Source organism: Emys orbicularis, chromosome 24, assembly GCF_028017835.1.
Source record: "Emys orbicularis isolate rEmyOrb1 chromosome 24, rEmyOrb1.hap1, whole genome shotgun sequence".
Classification (NCBI taxonomy): Eukaryota; Metazoa; Chordata; order Testudines; family Emydidae; genus Emys; species Emys orbicularis.
In genome coordinates, this window is record NC_088706.1 from 10,281,147 (window position 1) to 10,301,293 (window position 20,147).

Below are 20,147 nucleotides of genomic sequence, written 5' to 3' on the forward strand. Positions count from 1 at the left end.
TAAATTTCAGATTCTTTAGACCAGAGCGAGGAGTTTGACATTAAGACATAGCTTGAATCTCACCTGCAACACCGGATCGGTCACATTGGTAACTGTGATGGAAGAAACTGATCTTAGACACTTAGTTCAAACCAGCTCAACCTAAAATTTCCAAAGTCCTTATTTTTTTTTTTTTCGTTTTGTTGTTTGTTGGTAATATTTTTTTTTTGTTCAAAATTTGATTAAAGTTCAAACTTCATGAAATCACTTGTAGCAGAAATAAAGAACATCGTACAAATCACGTACATAATAGATGTTAAGTATAAAAATGGTATTTACAATCAGTAAACATGGACGATAGAAACGCACAAGCTTTCAATACTTCACCCTCTCTCTCATGTGCTCTCAGAATCAGACAGCGAGGGTTGGTGAAGAGCCACAAATGTACTTTCTTAAAGAGCCTGGGCAACATCTGCACATGGGAATCTGGAGAATGACGACAGATTATAAAGGTCCCAAGAGAAACTTAGTCCTCAGCGCTCTCTTCTAAAACTGCTACATCAGTCTTTCCCCACCAACCCTCTGCTGATGTTGTTTAAACACGCGCAGACACACACAAACGCACGCAGACACGCACAGGAATGTTCTTCGCACATTATCAATCTCTGGAATAGTTGTTCAGAAGTTGTTTTTTTCTTTTGCTTAAACTTATTTTGGTAGAACCTTAAAGGGACTCTTTCAAGTTGTTAAATGGATGCTGCTTGTCCATACGATCCCTACTTTAGGAGAGCTCCAATTAACCAAGCTCGGACCTGGGTTCTGTGCTTAAGTGTATCTATATCTATAGCTATATCTATATATGCTGCATACTGTATAATTTGTCCTTGGAGGGGGAGGAATGCTGAAAAAAACAAAACAACCTCTTTTACAATGTTATCCTCCGTGCATCTGCTCTGAAAAGCCTTGCGGAGGGGGTAAGAGGTCATCAACTGGAGTAAACATCGTCGCCAATGGAATGTTTGGTTTGGAAATGCTAACGCTTGATAAAGAGCTCTATGTTCTAGCCGGAACGTGGAGGCAGCGTGTAGGCCATTTCAGGCTTCCATCTCTCTGCTGTAGGATTACAGCGCTCGCCTTTGATAGGTTGGGAAAATTCCCTGTTGCCATGGAGAACGATGAAAGTCAAGGGTTCTTTGCTGAGCACGGGGAAGGTCTGCTGTTGCCGGGGATGAAGGGTAAAGGTACCTTATTTCCCATTCCAGGAGTGCTCAGGATGGGCTTCAGAGCCAAATTCCCGTAGCCTGGTCTCCAGAAGCCCTCTAAGAAGTAAGACTGAGAGCTCTCAATAGCCTTAACCAAGCTGGTGCTAAGGTTGATGGGTGAGTGAATCTTGAGGTGGCCTTACCCCATTCCTGGAGGTATATAGTTCGCTCTCTCCTCACCGCTTGCTAATACCAAGTGGAGAGAGGATCTCCCCGTGGCCACGTCCTCTGACAATGTCCAGGCCCTTGTGCAGTCCCCGTAGAGGAGGTGCTGTCCCAGCAGTAAACCTTTTGCTCCTAACCCCTCTGGAGGTGAGGAGGAGGGAGTCTCTGAATGGAAAAGTTTGGTCCTGTGATTTACGTTAAAAAAAAATAGAGACTGTATATATATATATATATTATATATATATTTATATTTATATATGAAAGGGTGAAAGCCAAAATCCCGTGAGTTGCTGTGGTGACCTAGAGACGCAACAATTAAGTTTTCTTAGTCCACGGCACTCCACGCCTATCCCGAGCAGAAGGCAGCCTGGTCCCCATGAGTGTCTACTTCTCTGGCCCCCTCCTCCCCCAGTAATGGTGGTGGTGGCAGCAGCCAGTTGTGACAAGACTCTTCCCGCTGGGTCAATGTCAAGCCTTCCAAAGCGTCTCTTCTCTTCGGAGCGTCACGTTTTCGGGGTGGGGGGCAGGGTGGGACGGAAAGGGGCGGTGTCAAAAGAGTTCTTAAATTTACTGGCCTCTCCTGAAATCAGCTTGAAGCAGAAGTTCTTCTTCCTCTGGGTGGTTCCTTTGCCTGCGTGAAAAGAGGGTGGGAGGTTAGGAGGCCCTAGGTTAACACCAAGGCTTCTCCTTGTCCTTCCCCTCTATTGGGGGAGGGATAGCTCAGTGGTTTGAGCATTGGCCTGCTAAACCCAGGGTTGTGAGTTCAATCCATGAGGGGGCCATTTAGGAATCTGGGGCAAAAATCTGTCTGGGGCTTGGCCCTGCTTTGAGCAGGGGGTTAGACTAGATACCTCATGAGGTCCCTTCCAACCCTGATAGTCTATGATTCTATGAAAGTGACCCCATGTTATTAGGGTTCTCTCCAGCTCAGCAGTCTGAAGGCCCTGAACCCACCACCACTGGATCCCTGAGGGCTGAAGAGACAGCTTCATTAGCTCAAAGGCTGTACCAGCCTCAGAAGCCTTCATACATGGTCTAGCCACTAGAACACTGGGGGCAGAGACCCACACTGAAGGAGTATGGCTGACGCTGGGCAGAGAACTGGTTTGGCTGCCAGCGAAGACAGGGCTTCGCTGCCTTCAGTCCTGTGGCAGCACGAAGTGCCCAGAACATGCTCTGTGACGGGGGTTAAACAGATCACCCCAACCCATTAGAAACATCTGACGCGAGTGTTGGAGAGGGACAGCCCCGAATGCTGCAGTAACACTAGTGCTAGTGGACGCATCTGCGCTGGCAGCCAAAGCAAGTACCAAGCCCAGTCTGAGAGGATGGCCAGGCGCGAGTGGTGGCTGACGTCCATCCTCCGCTAATCATGTCCCTGCTGAAGCTGCGGCATCCCTAGAGTTCCTAATGCAGCGTCCCGGGGAGAAGAGTTTCTCCCATGGGAACGGCTGCAAAAACCAGCATTTGCTGGGTCCCTGATGCCAAGCAAACTTCACCGTGCTCCAAAGCCTTCCACCAGTGCCCTAGCTAGCAAACCCCCTCCAGCCTAGGGGAGCCAAAAGAGAAAAACAAGCTGTCACCACAGAAGTTCAAACCACGTCCAAACTAAACAGCAGAAGTGGTGCATCACCCCAGCCCCCTGTGCCTAACCTAATGTATTGTCCCAGTGTCCACAGACAGCAGAGATGGAAGCTCTTTGTCTTTCTGGCTGTATTAGGACATAAGAACCCTTGGTCCCCATCTACTCCACACAGCTGGATTGTTCCCTCCAGTGAATGCTTCAGTCCATTTTTAAATGACCCAAGTGTTGTGGCTTCCACCACTTACCTTGGGAGACTGTGCCACAGGCTAAGCCCACGTCACGCGCCCCACCTGAAAACAATCTCTCAGGGTTAAGACCTAGCTCTATAGCAGGGCAGTCAGGATGGACGGGGGATGCTTCTCTCAGCTGCAGAGTCCCAGGGCAGCGGTGGAGGTGGACCGGGGTGGAGGAGCAGGAGCTGGGAGGTCGGATGCTTTACCTGTGCTGCAGCACTGAATCCTGGCTTCACACGCTGTCAGTAGGGGTGGCTGGCGTCCTTGGGTCGTTTTAACTGAACCTTCAACCTCTTCATGCCGACCTGGAAGCCGTTCATGGCCTGGATGGCAGTCTGGGCACTGGACGGGTTGTCAAAGCTCACAAAACCTGCAGAACGAAGACCGGGGGGACGGAGATTGTCGCAGTTTCTCATGGATCTAAGGCCCCAGCGTCTGACCAGGACTGCTGGGGTGCACTGGCCCAAATCCATCCACCTAGGGTAGCCATGCCAGTAGAAAACATCCCCCTTCCAGCTGCGACTGGGTGAAAGGCTGCACCCCAGGCTACTAGATTTAGGCTCTGCCACAGTGATCGGCACCTTTGCGCTCTCCAGGCCTGACTGTTGAAATTCAGGCTACCTAGGAATGAGGCCGCATGCCTTGAAAAACCGCTCCAGCTGGGGAAAAAGGCAGCAGCCTGCCTGGTGAGTACCCCGGGTTCCACTCTGCACGGGCTCCCCATTGACTACAGAGTCCAGCTCCAGGCCTCTGCCCTGCTATTCCATGGGATCAGCCTCTGCTGCCCGAGAGAAGCCTCATGCCCGGCAGCCTTGATCTCCAAGTTCCATGGACGCTGCTGAGCGGTAGCAGGAGGCGGCTGGTGATGGCAGCAGACAGAACGGGCGCAGGAGCTGGGCCTAGACGGTGAAATCTGCTCCCAGCAGAGAGGAGAGACACCCCCCCCCGATGTCACCGTCCTCCGAGCCACAGTCAGTGCGAGTCTCAGCCCCCCTGCCATAAATTCTGTGCACGCACAGCAGCAGACATCCCTCCACCGGTTCACAGTCACACACAAACACCGAGCACACACACCAATAACCATAGCGACCGAACCAAGCCCCTATAAACGAACCACGCCCTGGCTCCTCTAGGCTGATGTGCTGACATATTGCTGGGGGGAAGGGGCATGTGCGTACCTACAGTGATAGCGTGGACACACACACACACACTCTCTCTCTCTCTCTCTCTCTCTCTCTCTCTCACCTGGTATATACACAGACACATCCACAAGTTCATACACATACATCCCTTGGTGTGTGCACACACCCAGTCTATACACAGCCCCAGTCCGCATGTGCGTACGCGCGCACACACACATACACACACACACACACACACGTTGCTGAGCTACTCTCTCACACTTCCGCTCTAGCCTCCACTCCACCCAGAACCAGGGCCGCCTAGAGGATTCAGGGGGCCTGGGGCAAAGCAATTTCGGGGGCCCCTTCCATAAAAAAAAGTTGCAATACTATAGAATACTATATTCTCGTGGGGGCCCCTTTGGGGCCCGGGGCAAATTGCCCCACTTGCCCCCCCCGGGCAGCCCTGCCCAGAACCAGGTGCAGGATTTCGGGTGCCCCAAATGCCTCTAGATCAGAGCGCTCCATGCCCCAGGGGAGTTCATCCCCTTTCCACCTCATGCCCCAGATGACTGCGGTCTCATCCAGCCTCTCAGAGCCCCCTGCTGCTGCGGGAAAAGGGGCTTGCTTACCAAAGCACTTGCTCTGGTTGGTGGCTCGGTCCATGAACACCTTGGAGGAGATAATGTTGCCAAAGGGCAGGAACATCTGCATCAGCTCGTTGTCTCCAAACTCCTGAGGGAGGTGGTAGATGAAGAGGTTGCAGCCTTCGGGACCTGCAGTCAGGGACGGGGAGGGGGTGGGAGGGGACAGGACACACAAGTGTGCACAACCCCCGAGGGAAAGGGGAAAGAAACGGGCTCAGCTCAGAGAACAGCTTTGTAAGAGAATCTCTGACGGGCCACCTCCCCCTCCCAAACGCCCCTCCTGCTCGGCTCTCACCGCCGGCTAAGCTCTGGATCGGGTGGGGGGGGGAAGGGGGCGCTCAGAGGGCTGTCCCCACAGCCACAGTTTGCGAACTACTTATCCCAATAGTGCCCTGGGAACAACACATGACTGCAGGGTTCTGCAGAGCAGCTTTGGGTATCACTGCCCCCGGTTCCCACCGGTGACACTGGACATCTCCTTCAGTGATGTGCCAGAGCCGGGCACTGACGGGTTTGTTCCATTGGCATGAATTTAGCCCTGGTGGAAGCCGCTGGGTTGAGAGCCCTGGGGACTCATTGTCGAGGTCTGGACCTTGGATTTGAAGTCCCATCTGAAAGACGACCACACGGTAAACCTCGAGGATTGCGCTGGGCACCCCCAGGGAAGGGCTGAGCCGGCACTGCCAACTCAGCCACTAGTCCCAGGCAGCCTGCAGATTACAAACCGGCTGATTAAAGCAGTGACCCAGGCCCTCGATGGAGCCTGCTGCATTGAGCAGGGATGGCTGGGGGAATCCACCAACGCTCCTCCCAGAAGAGCTGGGAGGAGCCGCTGTAGAGCGATGCCAGGGGCTCTCGCCGCATGCTGGGCCAGCTATGCATGCCAGTCTCAGGAATCTGATTCCAACCTTTGCCATGGCAGGGCAGAGCAGTAACTGCGCTGCCAGTGCAGGGTGATAACAATATCCTCATCCCTTTCGGGTCACATTATTGAAAGTGACAGGCTGGGGGCCCGGAAAGACTGCTTTGCACCAACCGGCTCTACCATCTTCACTGGGGCTGTTTGATGCCAGATGGAGTGCATCTCTTCCCTCTCATCAAGGGCCTGATCCAGGCTTTCCGCTGACTTCCACAGGCTGCGGATCAGGCCCCGTGTGACTGGGGACGACCCCAGAAGGGGGCTTGTGCAACTGGCGTGGTTTGGTGGCACCAACGCTGCCAGCTTTGAAGCCAAGCCATGGCTCATGGGTTGGGCTTCTCCGGGGCACTGTGTGGAGCCTGCTCACCCTCCACGGGGGAGATCAGAGCCCACGAGGCTCAGCTCCCCCAAGGGAATCCCACGAGCGTCAGAGCGTCATCCCCCAGACCGGAGCTTCCCGTTGTCCCAAGTCCTCACCTTCTCGCTGCTGCTGCTGCAGGATGGGATGCGGCTGGGGGATGGTCTGGGCTATCGGGGTGATGGTCGTGGTCGGATACATGGCTGCGGTCAACGAGACGTAACAAACCAGTTATCCAATGGAATGTGAACACAAGGGAAGTCTAGGGGAGGGCTGTAAAATGGGACAGGTACCTGCATACTGCTGAACCCCGGTAAAGGCTGGGTGCAAGGTCTCTGCCACCGAGGGGCTCTGAGCTGGAGCGAGGGAGAGAAAGAGAAAGGAATGAAAAGGGAATCGTGGGAGAGCTAGATATGCGCTCCCTGACTCTGCCGCAAGCCCAAGGGACCCAGAGCGGCTGCCAGGAGCTATGAGAAACTCCTTGTTTGGGAAGCCAGGGACGGTTACTAGTTCTGGCTCCCTGAGGTCTCTGGTTTGTGATGTGTGGCTAAGCCCAGACACAGAGGGGGTGAGAGAGAGAGACCTAGAACAAGCCGGGATGGGGAGCGGGAGGAGAGAGAACACAGAGTAACAAGAGCCACCGCATTTCATTGGGGAGATGGTGGAGTCGATCGGATCGTCTGGCCCTACGAGCCAGGAAGATGGCAGTCAAGGGTCCTCCCCTTCCTCCATACCTGGGTAGGGCACGAGGCCGTTGGCGTAAACCGTCTCCAAGGTGGGATGGCCACTCGGGAAAGGCACCACCCCGGTGAACCCGTTTGTGATTGGCGCTACCAGCCCTGGAACTGCAGCTGTGCCCAGGAGAGGAGGCGAGTGTAGCCCTGAGGGAAAAGGCAAACAAATCCCACGTTAGCTTGGCCTCCACAACCCACAACGATTCATTATCATCTTCTGGCTGGCACTGCTGCAAAGAAGCTCACAACCACAGTACCCACCGGACCAGGAGGGACCTTGAGAGGTCTCCTAGTCCTGTCCCCTGCTGGAGACAGGGCAGTGCTGTGGGGATAGGTGCACAATGTCACAGGACTAAATAGCATTGGTAGGGCACTGCTGTAAAGAAGCTCGCAGCACTGGAACTCTGCAGGCCAGGAATAGTCTGTTGCCTAGCACAATGGGGCCTCGTTCTTGGTTGTTACCTAAACTCTACATGGGTAAATAATAGTAATAATAGTAACTCTGCTCTACTCAGAGCTGAGGGTGGTGGGCAGGGCACCTACCTGAGGTGGGTGCAATAGGGGTGGCTGGTAGCCCGTTGAGACTGACGGCGCCGATCTGCTGGATATGGCATGGGGAAAAGGTGACGCCTGGGCTCAGGTAGCTGCCATGAGACGTGGAGAGAACCGTCGTCTGCTGCTGCATCAGCTGTGAAATGAAGCAAAGAGACGTCCCTTCAGCCCTGGTGCAAGGGTACGTCTAATAAGTTACTCAGCCCCGGGCTCCAGGGCCAGCCCTCCCCCCCTCCATTCACACAGCGCCCACATGCTAACCCCACCCCAGCTACTAACTCAGCCACAGGATCTGAGAGGCAGGTTTCATCTCCAACCAGCCACTAGGGGGCCCCAGATTCCAACAATCCACCCCAAATTCTAGCGCTCAGACAGCCTGGCTGGCGAGGCCCTCCCTGGTGATGGGGCTAGGAGCATCCTTGCTCCCTGGATACTCACCTGAGCGACGGATCCTGCAGGGCCAGCAAGGCACCGCAAACACAACCTCGCAGACAAACCCCGCTGAGCTTCAACCCCAAACTGGCCCCCGTGGATGTGATCGTGGGGCTGATTCAACGGAGGAAGGAGCCGATTCCCTGCGGCTGGGTTGGGAGGCGGCCGGACAAACTCCTGGGAAGAGCCGCTCCCAAGAGGTTTATGTCAATGTCTGACCCAAACCCTGGCCTCGACTGAGCTCCCAAACTCCAGCTCTTAACACCACCCCTCCTCTCTGGCCCATCTCTCTAGTACTGTAACAAATCCACTGCCTCCTGGGCCATTTCTGTGCTGCACACCAGGACCCCCCATGGCAGCAGCCAGGCTAGAACTTGGGGATCTTCCTGTTCTTAAAACACGGGTCCCCAGAGTTTGAGCTAAAGGAGAATCACGGTTAGCAGTATGGGGTCAATGACACACAGTTGAAAAGCTCTGATTTCTGTTCCACAAAGGGCAGCGGTACCGCGTACATATTCGCCAGCTCATTACAAGAGAAGCCCACAGGCACTTGGATGCGTTGTGTGGCGATAGAACTGCCTTCACCCCCTGCTCCTCCTCCCAGTCTTGTCTTCATCTACTCATGAAGGGAGACCTTATAAATGAACCAGACAAGTTAGAGATGCTAAAGGACCAGTAAGGCATTTCCTCCCAGCCCTCTCCCACCAGGGGACCAGTGCAAGACTGCTCTCTAGGAAGCATTCCTTAGTGCAGGGTCCGGTATGGTTTTCACTAGCCCGAAGGATGGGAATTCCACTAGACAGCTCTGTGAGACCGCTCCCCTCACACTCTGCCCTTTGCCAGGAGCCGGCTGTTATACATTTGTATTTTGCTCAGACACATGCAGTCCCTTTTAGACTCCACACTAACAACACACAGCACTCGCTGGGGCTGAGATCACATCACAGACTTTGCCATACAAAATCAGAGCAATTTTGCCTCCAGAAGCAGCCTTCGCCTGGTGCCTCAGGGGAAGGCAAACCCCCTTGGCCCCATAATGCACCTGGCTAACTAGGTAGTGATGCACATTGGGGTAGGAGAGGGGGAGGAAGGGAAAATTCTTCCTGACCCCTGCGGCCATCCGTTGATGCTCTGAAGCATGAGATTTGATTACGTAGATCTTAGCGCAAATAGCTGCAAAAGTCATTAATGGCCACCAAATTATCCCGCCCCTTTATAGCCCTGTGATAGCATTGGACACCGTTGTTTCTCACAGGCAAGAATGACTGTGAGTAAATGGTGTGACATTTGCAGGGAGGAAGACCTTTGTGTGATGATCCACAGTGCCCAGGCTGGGAGCTAATGAGCCAGAGAAAACCCCAAGGTCTGTCTGTGTCCAGAAGCCTCAATAGAGAATCCCCTTATATTCACTCCCCTCCTGTCTCTTCTCAAGTCTAATGGATACTGCATCAACTTAACTCACCCCTTAAGAAGACTGAGTATATACAGAGCCTTTGCAACCAATGTGGCCCAGAGATCAGCAAACACGGGACCGAAGCAGTGAATTCTAGAGTCAAGGAGCTGGTAGCTCCTAGACATATCAATCTAGCTTGAGCACCTCATCCGATCACTGCTGTTGAGTCAAAATAGGAGTTGGCTAAGTTGTGGCATTAATGTCTCTTTAGAGTGGCACAAGCAAGGCCTGCTGGAGCAATATTCAGCTCAGCAGGGCAGCAGCGGGATGGGTGGGAGAATCATAGAATCACAGACATGTCGGGCTGGAAGGGACCTCGAGAGGTCATCTAACCCAGCCCCCTGTGCTCAGGCAGGACCAAGTAAACCTAGCTTTGTAGCTCCCATGAGATCTACGGGGGGTGGACGGGGAATCAATAAAGTGTTTTGGCTTCTGGGTAGAAAATTCCCTTCCCTGAAGGCGCCTGCACATCGCAACGGGAGTCACACCACCCGTGTCGCTTATCCGTGCAGGGCACAATATTAGTGGGAAAGAGGGTGCAGTCTGACTGCCACATCCTCCCACCCCAAAGGAAATGCCCCAGGTGAGGCCACCACCCCAGGGCCTCTACGCAGAGCCTTCTACATGCTAATGGGAAGGCCACAGAGCCGCTACCTGGGACACCACATGGACACTCCCCGGAAGAAGCTGCTTGTCTGCCTATGAACCTGGGTTGTCACTATTCCCGCACGTGTGGTTTTTCCAGTGGCCCCCACTTCTAAGCAAAGCAGGGATAAGCTTGGTGGTTACTGGCCTGGGAGACCTCCTAGGCCAGGCAAGTCGGGGTTGGGAGTGTTGTGGGTATCTCAGTAGTAGAACAAGAGATGGTATCAAACCAGTACCCCAGGTTGGTGCTACGTGGCGCTGTGCTCCTGGAGGTGCTGTCTTTGGGAGGCGATGTTAAGCCAAGTCTTAACCACTCATGGTCCTTACGCAGGGTCACAACTGTTTTCCTTCTCTGCCCTGTGTAGGGAATTACCATCGCCATCGTTCTAACCCGTCTGATCGCTTCGGCCCAGAGACCCAGCGAGTCACAAGCTGGCGAAAACCTGCCGGCGTATTACGGAGCAAACAGATCAAAAGAGGTTCCCTTGGGATCATGCAGTGCCACCATCACTTGCTGCACCGATACAGTCTAATCACGTAGTGTCAAATCTTCCGCGTCAGTGCTGCCCTGGAAAAACTTGTAGGAAAAACTTGAACTCTAACTCAGCACAAGCCCCGTCACTTGAGGCTGCTCCCTGGATTGACGTTCGGAATACTTCTACAAGGACTCTGCTAGCAAATCCCTCCCCGGTACCGCCCCTTCTGCATCCGATGGGGGGCACTTCGAAGGGCGAACACTGCAGAGACTCACGACACCCTGATGTAGTCAGGGCGAGAACAGGCCAGGATCTCACCTCCAGCGAGAGGAGAAGCCAAAGATCAGGATAAGCCTAAGGTCCATGGGAAGCAACAATCCAAGATTAAAGGCCCAGGGCTGGGCCACAGCCAATGAGAAGAGAAGGGGGAAGGCCAAAGGGAAGGAAAGCAGGCCAAGCCAAGAGTCAAGGAGGAAAAGGCCAGGAATGAAGTCAAGGAGGAGTGGGAGGCAGGGCCAGTCAAGAGTGAAAGAGAAGATGAAGGCCAAGCCTAAAGTCAAAGACCTCTCACGCCATGACCTCCCTGCACCCCTGCCCCTGCCTACCCCACAACCTAACACACACACCAGAAACGAGCGTGGACAAAAGCCCCCACTGCGCCAATGCTGGCCCCCTTGGCTAGGATCTCGTTACAGCTAAACTAGATCAAGGGTGGCCAGTAGTTGGACGGGGGAGCTGGAAGCAAGCCCTGGGGTGCTGGAGAAGGCGATGCTGGTAGCTCAGGACAAGGCACTGTCCCGTCCAGGCCCTTACTCAACCAGTGTCCCAGGTGCAGGGTGCTGGTGAAAGGAGGAGGCGTCAGCATTTGAATGACACGTAACACCAAGGTCCTGACCGGTGCTGGTCGTTATAGACCCTGCAATCATTTTCCAGAGAACAGTCCACTAGCCAGTCCTGGCCACGGCCCAGCTCCCTGAACTCCCCACTGCAGTTCCAGTCTGACACGGACGGTGTTCTTCCTCGCGTCCTGCCCCACCCCCGTTCAACGGGCAGAGGTGGCTGCGTTGGGGGGAGGGTGCGGAGCAAGTCCCCAGCGGGTACAATTTGAACTGAGAGCCATGTAAACGACTGACATCAATTGGGGTTAGGTCCAGGCAGCTTTTCCTCCCTCCAAACTCAGACAGTGTTCTTCCCTCGTGTGTGTGTGCGTGGCGGGGAGGGGTCCATGGGACAAAGGGGACTGAATGACTGTTGCACCTAAGTCCAAATTTTTTGCTCCAGTGTAGCCTTGAGCAGGTCACTGAGGGTACGTCTACACTGCAGTAGAAGACCCATGGCACGGTCCCAGCTGACCTGGGTCAGCTGACTCACGCTCACGGGACTCGGGCTGCAGGGCAGTGTGGACATTCGGGCTTGGGGTCTGAAACCCCACGAGGGGGCTGGGTCCCAGAGCGCAGGCTCCAACCTAAGACCAAACATCTGCACTGCAATTTGTAGTCCGCAGCCTGAGCTCTGCAAGCCCCAGTCAATTGTGCCAGGCTCTGAGACTTGGTTCTGCGGGTTTTTTAGGACAGTGGAGACACGTGTAGAGTCTCTCTGGGCCTTTCTACCTTATATGAGGTAGTCAGCTGACCTGAAGATGAAAAGAACCAACCAGCGTTGGATGCTCCACAGGAAGGTAGGATTCACACTACCAGATGGGACCATTGGTCCATCAGGCTTGGATTCCTGCCTCTGACAATGGCCCAGGTCCCACGGAAAATAACACTATTGCCATCACACAGCTCTTTAACAACAGCGTTCCGCTCTGGTAGCCCTGGTCTGCAGCCAAAGGACCTGAGACCCCGTAGTAGGTCTTGAGTCTCAAAACATCCACTCAATGTGCAGCGGCAGTCAAAAAAGCAAACCGAATGCTGGGAATAATTAAGAAAGGGATAGATAATCGGACAGAAAATATCATATTGCCTCTATATAAGTCCATGGTACGCCCACATCTTGAATACTGCGTGCAGATGTGGTCACCCTATCTCAAAAAAGATATATTGGAATTGGAAAAGGTTCAGAAAAGGGCAACAAAAATGATTAGGGGTATGGAACGGCTTCCGTATGAGGAGAGATTAATAAGACCGGGACTTTTCAGCTTGGAAAAGAGATGGCTAAGGGGAGATATGATTGAGGTCTATAAAATCATGACTGGTATAGAGAAAGTAGATAAGGAAGTGTTGTTTACTACTTCTCAATACACAAGAACGAGGGGTCACCAAATGAAATTAATAGGCAGCAGGTTTAAAACAAATAAAAGGAAGTATTTCTTCCCACAACGCAGAGTCAACCTGTGGAAGGTTGTGAAGGCCAAGACCATAACAGGGTTCAAAAAAGAACTAGATACCTTCATGCAGGACAGGTCCATCAATGGCTATTAGCCAGGATGGGCAGGGATGGCGTCCCTAGCTTCTGTTTGCCAGAAGCTGGGAATGGGCGACAGGGGATGGATCACTTGCTGATTACCTGTTCTGTTCATTGCCTCTGGGGCACCTGGCACTGGCCACTGTCGGAAGACAGGACACTGAGCTAGATGGACCCTTGGTCTGACCCAGTAGGGCCATTCTTATGTTCTTATGAATCTATCCTAGGCACAACCAGCCAGGAGAGAAATATAGCAGAGCTAGGTACGTTCTCCTCGATTCGAAGACTCTCCTAGCCACGGCAGGCCACGTGATCGCGCCAGCGAAGAGAGAAACACTCCAGAACCCACTTGAGATGCTAGGATTTTCCTGAGCACTGCAGCAAAGCTAAGCGAGAAACTCACGACCCACCGTGGCACAATCATTCCCAAGGGCTAAGAGAGCAATACACCCAGCCCAGGGACACTATACCGGATGCTAGAGAAATACATCACAACTCGAAGACTGCATATCCAGGAGACAAGTCCCAGGCATCATGGCTCCAAACAGCCCACAAACCTCGGGAAGGTCTACACTGCAGCTTGAGCTGACATCTCCAGGATAAGCTTTAATCTAGCTAGGCTGGGTCCCGGAGCAGTGAAGCAGCAGCACACCCGTCAGCACAGGGTAATCTGGGACTGCAGCATAGACAGGCCCTACCAGAGAAATACACCAGGGCACACTTGCACTGTCTCTCAGGACTCCCAGACACTTCAACCGGTCCACTAGCTCCAGCAGGTACTGTACTGAAGCAATACGTCACAACTCAGAAATGAGACCAGATCTCTCCTGAGGGACCGTCGGCCAACCAGTCACACCCACTAGGAGAAACGCACCGGGGCCTGCAGCACAACAGGCTGAGAAGGGAACCCAGGAGACCACAGCAGACCGCTCCGGGAGCCGGTTGGTCTCCGCCAGCCCTGGTCTCCGTGGTGTCACACCCCGGCGATAGGGCCCCGCGATACTCACAGCCTGCGCGTACGCGCTGTACGGGCTGAACGGCAAGGTGAGAGACGGAGTGAAAATCCCCAGCTGCCCCACCATTTGCTGCATCCGACGTAGGGTCCTCTCCTTATCGGTGTCAGCAAACTTCACGACTAGACTGGAGGAGGCCCCCTATGCATAGAGAGAGGAGACAGAGAGACAGAGACAGAGACAGAGAGAGAGAAGAGCACAGCAGTGAGGGCATCGGGCGGCGTTGGCGGGAGCGGCAGCACAGAGAGGAAGAGAGGAGGAGGGTCAGCAGAGCAGCAAATGTCAGAGTGAAAGGCTCAGGCTGAGATCTGCACCCGAGAGCTAGGGGGAGCCCTGCCCAGGCACACAAGCTGGTGGACACAGATACAGACACGCACACAAGAAAACACGGTTGCTGCTGCCGGGATGCACAAGGACGCCCAGCCACAGGCGCAGGTGCAGCGCCGAGCGTCCGGCTGTCCTCACACCCACACGACACACAGCCGCAGATACTGGCAGTGAGGTGACAGGAAGGCACCGGTACAGCACTGGCGTACAGGGCACATACACACAACTGTGTATGCAGGCAAACAAGCGACACATGCATCCTAGAGTAACAACCGCCTGAGCAATGCAAAGTCCCACAGCACCCCAGGTGACACGGAGAGAGAACACACAACTATACGGCAGCTATCGCTCCGGCACACAGGACAGATGTTGTTTCCCGCCCCCAAGCATGTACGAAGCATGTACACCCATGCACACCACACCCCAGAATACTCACAGTCACACCCACTCTGCACACAAGCGCATGCTCCTTTCTACACACACCCCAGCCCCGGGTGACGGAAAGGCAGACAACAGGGCACGCACACCGCCATATGTACAGGCAGAGTAGATAAAGATGTACTCTGTCCCAGGACCCCCTAATCACACCGACCCCAAAGCAATCACAGATACACAATCGCAAACTCTAACATCCAGGTAACAAGGCGGCACATCAGGTCACACACAGCCACATGCCTATAGGAGCCCAAATACACACACACGCACTGCCCTGTCCGCTCACAGTCAGACCTACTGCGGCAAACACAACACCACGGCCGCCACCCCTGCCTAAGATAGTCAGGATGATGGGATACACTGGGCACATACAACCGAATGCGCAGGCAGAGCAGTAACACATACTCCCACACAGTCCTGGCCACACAGGTCACAACACATGCATGTGCCTGTTGCTCTGCTGAGCGGTGATGGGGGTTCCCAGCCAAAGATGGATGGGGAGTGGTCACTTGAACAGAGATGGGGAGCAGGGGGCATGACGGGTACCTTGGACTCATACTCACAGGCATCGTCTGGCTGCCGTGCAGTGCGTGGATTGCTGCTTGAGCCTCTGTGTGAGACGAGAACTTTACAAAAGCACAGCCTGGAGAGGGACAGAGAGCAAGGGAGACTGCAGGTGAGAGCAAACCCGAGAGGGAGGCCGGGAGCCAGGCGCCACCTGTGTACTGGGGAGCGGGCCCGAGGCCGGATCCGAACCGGCCCAGAGCCTGAGCTCCGGATCCTGCTGCTCAGGCCGATCCCTACAAAGCATTCCAGGGCCAGGGCCAGGACAGATGGAGGCAGGAGGATGGCTTGGCAGGTGCTCCAGCTGATTCAGGCAGACAGCTGGGCACATCAACGTCGGCTGACCCAGGGACTCGCCCCAAGCCACGTTCCCCCTCTCCGAAGCAGGCCTCTCCTCTTGCCTGCCACCCTCCATCTTTGGCCCTGACGTACAGACCCGCCCAGCGCAGGGGTTGAGTTGGGTGCACCCCAGGGCGCAGAGACAGCAAGACAGGCATGACAGACAGAGGAGGCTCGCACCTTTACTGTTGCCATCAGGTCCCCGGAGCACGGTACATTCGTCAATGACCCCAAACGGTTCAAAGAGCCGGAGCACGTCATCCTCAGACTGCTGCTTATTTAGCATCCCCACAAACAGCTTCCTGTCCCCTAGGGGCAAACACAGAAACATCAACCTTCTGTGAGTCTCGCGGCTCAGAGGACAAGGACACGGGGCATCCGGCCTTGGGTATGTAACACACGGGCAGGTGAGTTACTTTCCTTGGGCCACAATTCATCCCGGACAGCAATCCAATGAGGTTCCTGTTACACCAAGCAGGGATCCAGCCCCCTAAGGGTTAATAATAGCTCCTTCCATCGGAGGATCTCAAAGCACACTGCAGACGTTAAAGAGCGAAACCTCCCAGGCCCACCCCCTGCAAGGTGGGCATCATCCTCCCCACATGACAGGTGAGCAAACATGATTTGCCCAGCGTTGCACTGCAGAGGTAGGGAATGGAACCCAGGCGCCCTGACTTCGAGTTTCCTGGCTCTCACGACTAGAGAGGGACTAGAACCCAGCCCAGCCTCCACAGGCTTTAACCACTAGACCATTCTCCTGCATCTTGAGACAGAAAAAGAACCCAGGTGTCCTGACTCCCAGGATCCCACACTCTAGAAATGTTGCCAAAGGGTTGGCACTAATGCCAGGGAGATGGGTGGGGCGGGGCCAAAGGGAGTACGAAGATCCTCTCCCCTCCCTCCCACTGTCCACAGGACATGTCTTGAGGGCTCAGCACACTCTGGCCCTGGGAGGAGAGGGGACGAAAGGCACATGGCTACATTCACGTTAGGCAGGGAGTCACTTTGGATTATTTAATTGTCAGGGAGAAACTCAATTCAAGGTTACCCTGGGAGAGTTTATGGGGACGGGGAAGGGGGAGCGGAAGTGATGACAACAACGGGGTGCCTTCTTCCTGTTCCCACCCCGCCCTACTCCCTTCTCCATCACCCCACACAAAGCGGCCCCCCCTCCAGCCCGAAGCCCAGGCTCCGATGCTAACATCTTACAGCCGGGTGTCATTAGGCCGGAGAGAAACATGGCGTCTGGTTGCGTTGGAAGCGTGGAGCTCTGTCCTCTGGATCACACCAGCCGGTTACTCACAGTGCCTGACCCCAGGGACGATCCTGCCCCCCATCCCGCAGAGGGGTCGTGTCACCGAAACAGTTAAATACGCCCCCTGGAACGTGCATAGGAGAAACGCCCCGCAGGGAATGGCTGTGTCAGGATGAGGTTTAGGAGGAGCAGCGAGGGAGGATTCCTTATTGTTAGTGACAGGATCAGAGGGGCCGGCTTCAAACAAAACCAATTGAATGTGACGTGTGTCAGGGAAAATAGCGAAGAGGCTGCTATCTGCTTGAGAGTGCAGTGACCTGAAAAACAACAGGTCTGCAAGCTACAACAGCACAGGGGAAGTGGCGGGGGGGCTTTCATGCTGCGGGCAGCACCCACCGGCTTAGAAAGTGGCTCCCCACCTAGGTAACCCAGTGCTCCGTTCCCTCCCCACACACACACACATGCGCACGCATGGGGACACGTGAGGGGAGGGCCCACACGTGCCGGCACACACTTACACAAGAGCGCATTGGGAGACACATGCGCACACCCATAAATAATAGACGTGACCACACACGGGCTCATGCATGCCCGGCAACATGCATCTCACAGTGACTCCGCGGATGCTGTCCGAGCCACGTTTCCAGAGAGAGAGAGAGAGAGATGTGCAGACAGACAGATCCACACTCCTGCCGCACGGGCAGCTTGCGGAGACAGACGTACAGCTGCGTGCACACAGGTGCATTCGCTCACACAAACACACGGGTCTCATTCAATGTCAAGGTATTTTCATGGGACAAGCTGCCCTCTGATCAACTTGATTGAAAGGGTTAAAAGTCACGGGTCTGGCTCTTGATTTACAACAGGTTGGGTGACCAGAAAATACAGCCCCATTTTTTTTTAAGACAAAGTTTCCTGACCAATTCTGTTTGCAACTCTCCAGCGTATTAGACCTACATAGAATTTAAAACATTTCCATTTGCTTGTCACTGTTTTACCCTCCTCTCTGCCCTTGGACAATGAAAATAAATGGGACAGTTTCACTTTGCAGTGCCTAGTCACGTTCCTCTTATTGTGAGTATTTACTATTTGTATCCCGGCAACGCCTAGCAACCCTAGTCCAGAATCAGGACCCCATGATGCTAGGGGCTGTACAGCCAACTAAGAAGGAAGAGGGCCCCTGCCCCAGGCTCAGTGCTAGTCAGGAAGCAACAGGTGGACAAGACAAACAAGTGGGGTGGAGAGGATGAGGTAACAAAATGAGCAGAGTTTAACAAACAATTGAAATGTTCAGGGTCTCATGCACACGTACTAATGCTGCAGTGTCAGGGTTGCGAACACTGCAGGGCGTATCTTTAAAAACACATCAGTGCTGGATCGACCGGGGAAAATATCAGGGAAATATTTCGATTGATCTGAGACACTGTAAAAAGTCGGGTTATTTTAACAAACACCTAAACTTTGGGACAAAACTGACCTGCTGAAATCCCTTTAAATACATTCCTCAGACACCCAGTCCCAATTTCTGCTCACCAGGCTATCCTTCCTGCCTAGAGATGGTCAGAATGGGACGGGGCGGCAACTGGGGAGGAGATTTATATTTTTAAAAAAAATGTGTTAGGTTCATAGATTCCAAGGCGGGAAGGGACCATTGTGATAATCTAGTCTGACCCCCTGTGTAACACGTCCCCCAATAATTCCTGTTTGAACGAGAGCAGAACTTTCAGAAAAATATCCAATCTTGATTTTAAAATTGCCAGCGATGGAGAATTGGGTTGGGATTTGCTGTTGCAAGATGATTGGCAGTTTGGATCTGGATCTAATTTTATCCAAAGCGGGATTATTTTTGGCCAGGGAGGGGGGAATGAATGGGGAAGGGGAGTGAGGATTTCAGATAAACTGTTCCATTTTGGGCCTGTCCCATATTTTAATACAAATGCAATTGTCCCAGCAAGAATGATCCTGGGCAAAGCAATATTCCTTTGGAACCATGAGGCACTAACTTGCATTGGACATGTGTCAAAGGGGACACCATCAACTTGAAAGCGGTCAGTTTAAAAAATCAATTGCAAGTCGTTTCAGGTTCTCCACCAGCCTCTGAGCCCCCTGGATATTTTGTTATGGTTTCACTATCACATTTTTCCTTTCCCCCCCCCCCCCATAAATGTTCCTCTCTGTCTTGTCGCTGCATGAAAGACCCACACAAACAACACCTAATGTTTCCCACTCTCCCAATTTTATCACAAGTCTTGCAATATTTGCTGGGGGCATTTCTGAAATCTCCAGCTCTGGGAGTCCTGTGATTACGTGTGAACCTCGCTTTCATTTTTTTTAATGTAAGCTTCTATCCCTCCTAGTTGTGGCATAAACACAAACCCTTAAAGACCCAAACATCAGAAAGCAAATAAAACAATCTCAACTTTTTTTTTTTTTTGGAGCCTAACTTATGAATGCTGGGAATTGGCAATACCGCAACAGGGGAAACTGACAAAGGACGATATAGGGGAAATTTTATAGTCATTTTCACTTAGTGCTGTCCAATACACAAACTGGGGGGAGGAGAGAGAAATAAATATTTTCCCCCTTTAATCCTTTTCTGTTAACAATGGTAGGTTAACAATGTGGAAGACTTTTATTTTGATGCCGTCGCTTTAATTAAAAATATTTTAATGATGAAAGCAAACCTCTCATTCCCCCCCGCCTCCAGCGCCCAGCCCCAATGTCACAGCTAATGTTCTTGATTGCATTTTCCTGGTAAAAGCTGCAGCTCTTCTCCCAAACTCCTCACCTGGTTCCTAGTCCCTTCCTATTATGGGGGGGCGGGGGGACGGCGTCTGCAACCACTTTGAAGCTGAGCATCACTGGCTGAGCCCACACCACCCCCAGTTCTGCAGCTGGCCAAGCCACCAGGAGCCCCTGGCATCTTGCAATGGTTAGAACAGCCCCCTGGATCTGAAGCATCGAGGCTGCTGCATTATTGCCCTGGCCTGTGGAGCTATTGCAAGCCAAGCTGCAGGTCCCTCTCTGTCTCAGCCACGTAGCCCCCCCCCCCCTTTTCTCCACCTTCTTTCCAGCTCTTCTTTTTCACCCTCTGATTGGCAATTTCCCAGGCTGTCCAGCAACCACGAAAATTGTCTCTTATCCCCGACTGTTGGAGTTTGAGTTCCCATGGAAACCCATTCTCGGGCAGGCCGTCATTCAGGCAGGTTGGGGAAGGGAGGGCACAAGGAGGGGCCTAGCGCCGAGT

At 53.4% G+C, this 20,147-nt stretch overlaps 1 protein-coding gene across 12 annotated transcripts in view; it reads right to left on the reverse strand.

The window, feature by feature from the left end:
• Window positions 1-3,466: 3,466 nt before the first annotated feature.
• Window positions 3,467-20,147, reverse strand: part of CELF5 (CUGBP Elav-like family member 5) — a 55,308-nt gene continuing 38,627 nt past the window's right edge. For 2 of the 12 annotated variants that reach the window (XM_065422111.1, XM_065422110.1), the window contains exons 4-12: window positions 15,826-15,954; window positions 15,306-15,385; window positions 13,975-14,121; window positions 7,547-7,691; window positions 7,004-7,150; window positions 6,563-6,625; window positions 6,389-6,472; window positions 4,978-5,121; window positions 3,467-3,594 (exon numbers count right to left, since the gene is read on the reverse strand). In XM_065422111.1, coding sequence (XP_065278183.1) covers window positions 3,467-3,594; window positions 4,978-5,121; window positions 6,389-6,472; window positions 6,563-6,625; window positions 7,004-7,150; window positions 7,547-7,691; window positions 13,975-14,121; window positions 15,306-15,385; window positions 15,826-15,954 — 1,067 coding nt within the window. Of the gene's footprint in view, window positions 3,595-4,977; window positions 5,122-6,388; window positions 6,473-6,556; window positions 6,626-7,003; window positions 7,151-7,546; window positions 7,692-13,974; window positions 14,122-15,305; window positions 15,386-15,825; window positions 15,955-18,433; window positions 18,438-20,147 lie in introns of all 12 variants that reach the window. The other 10 variants (XM_065422114.1, XM_065422112.1, XM_065422108.1 and 7 more) reach the window with 10 other exon arrangements.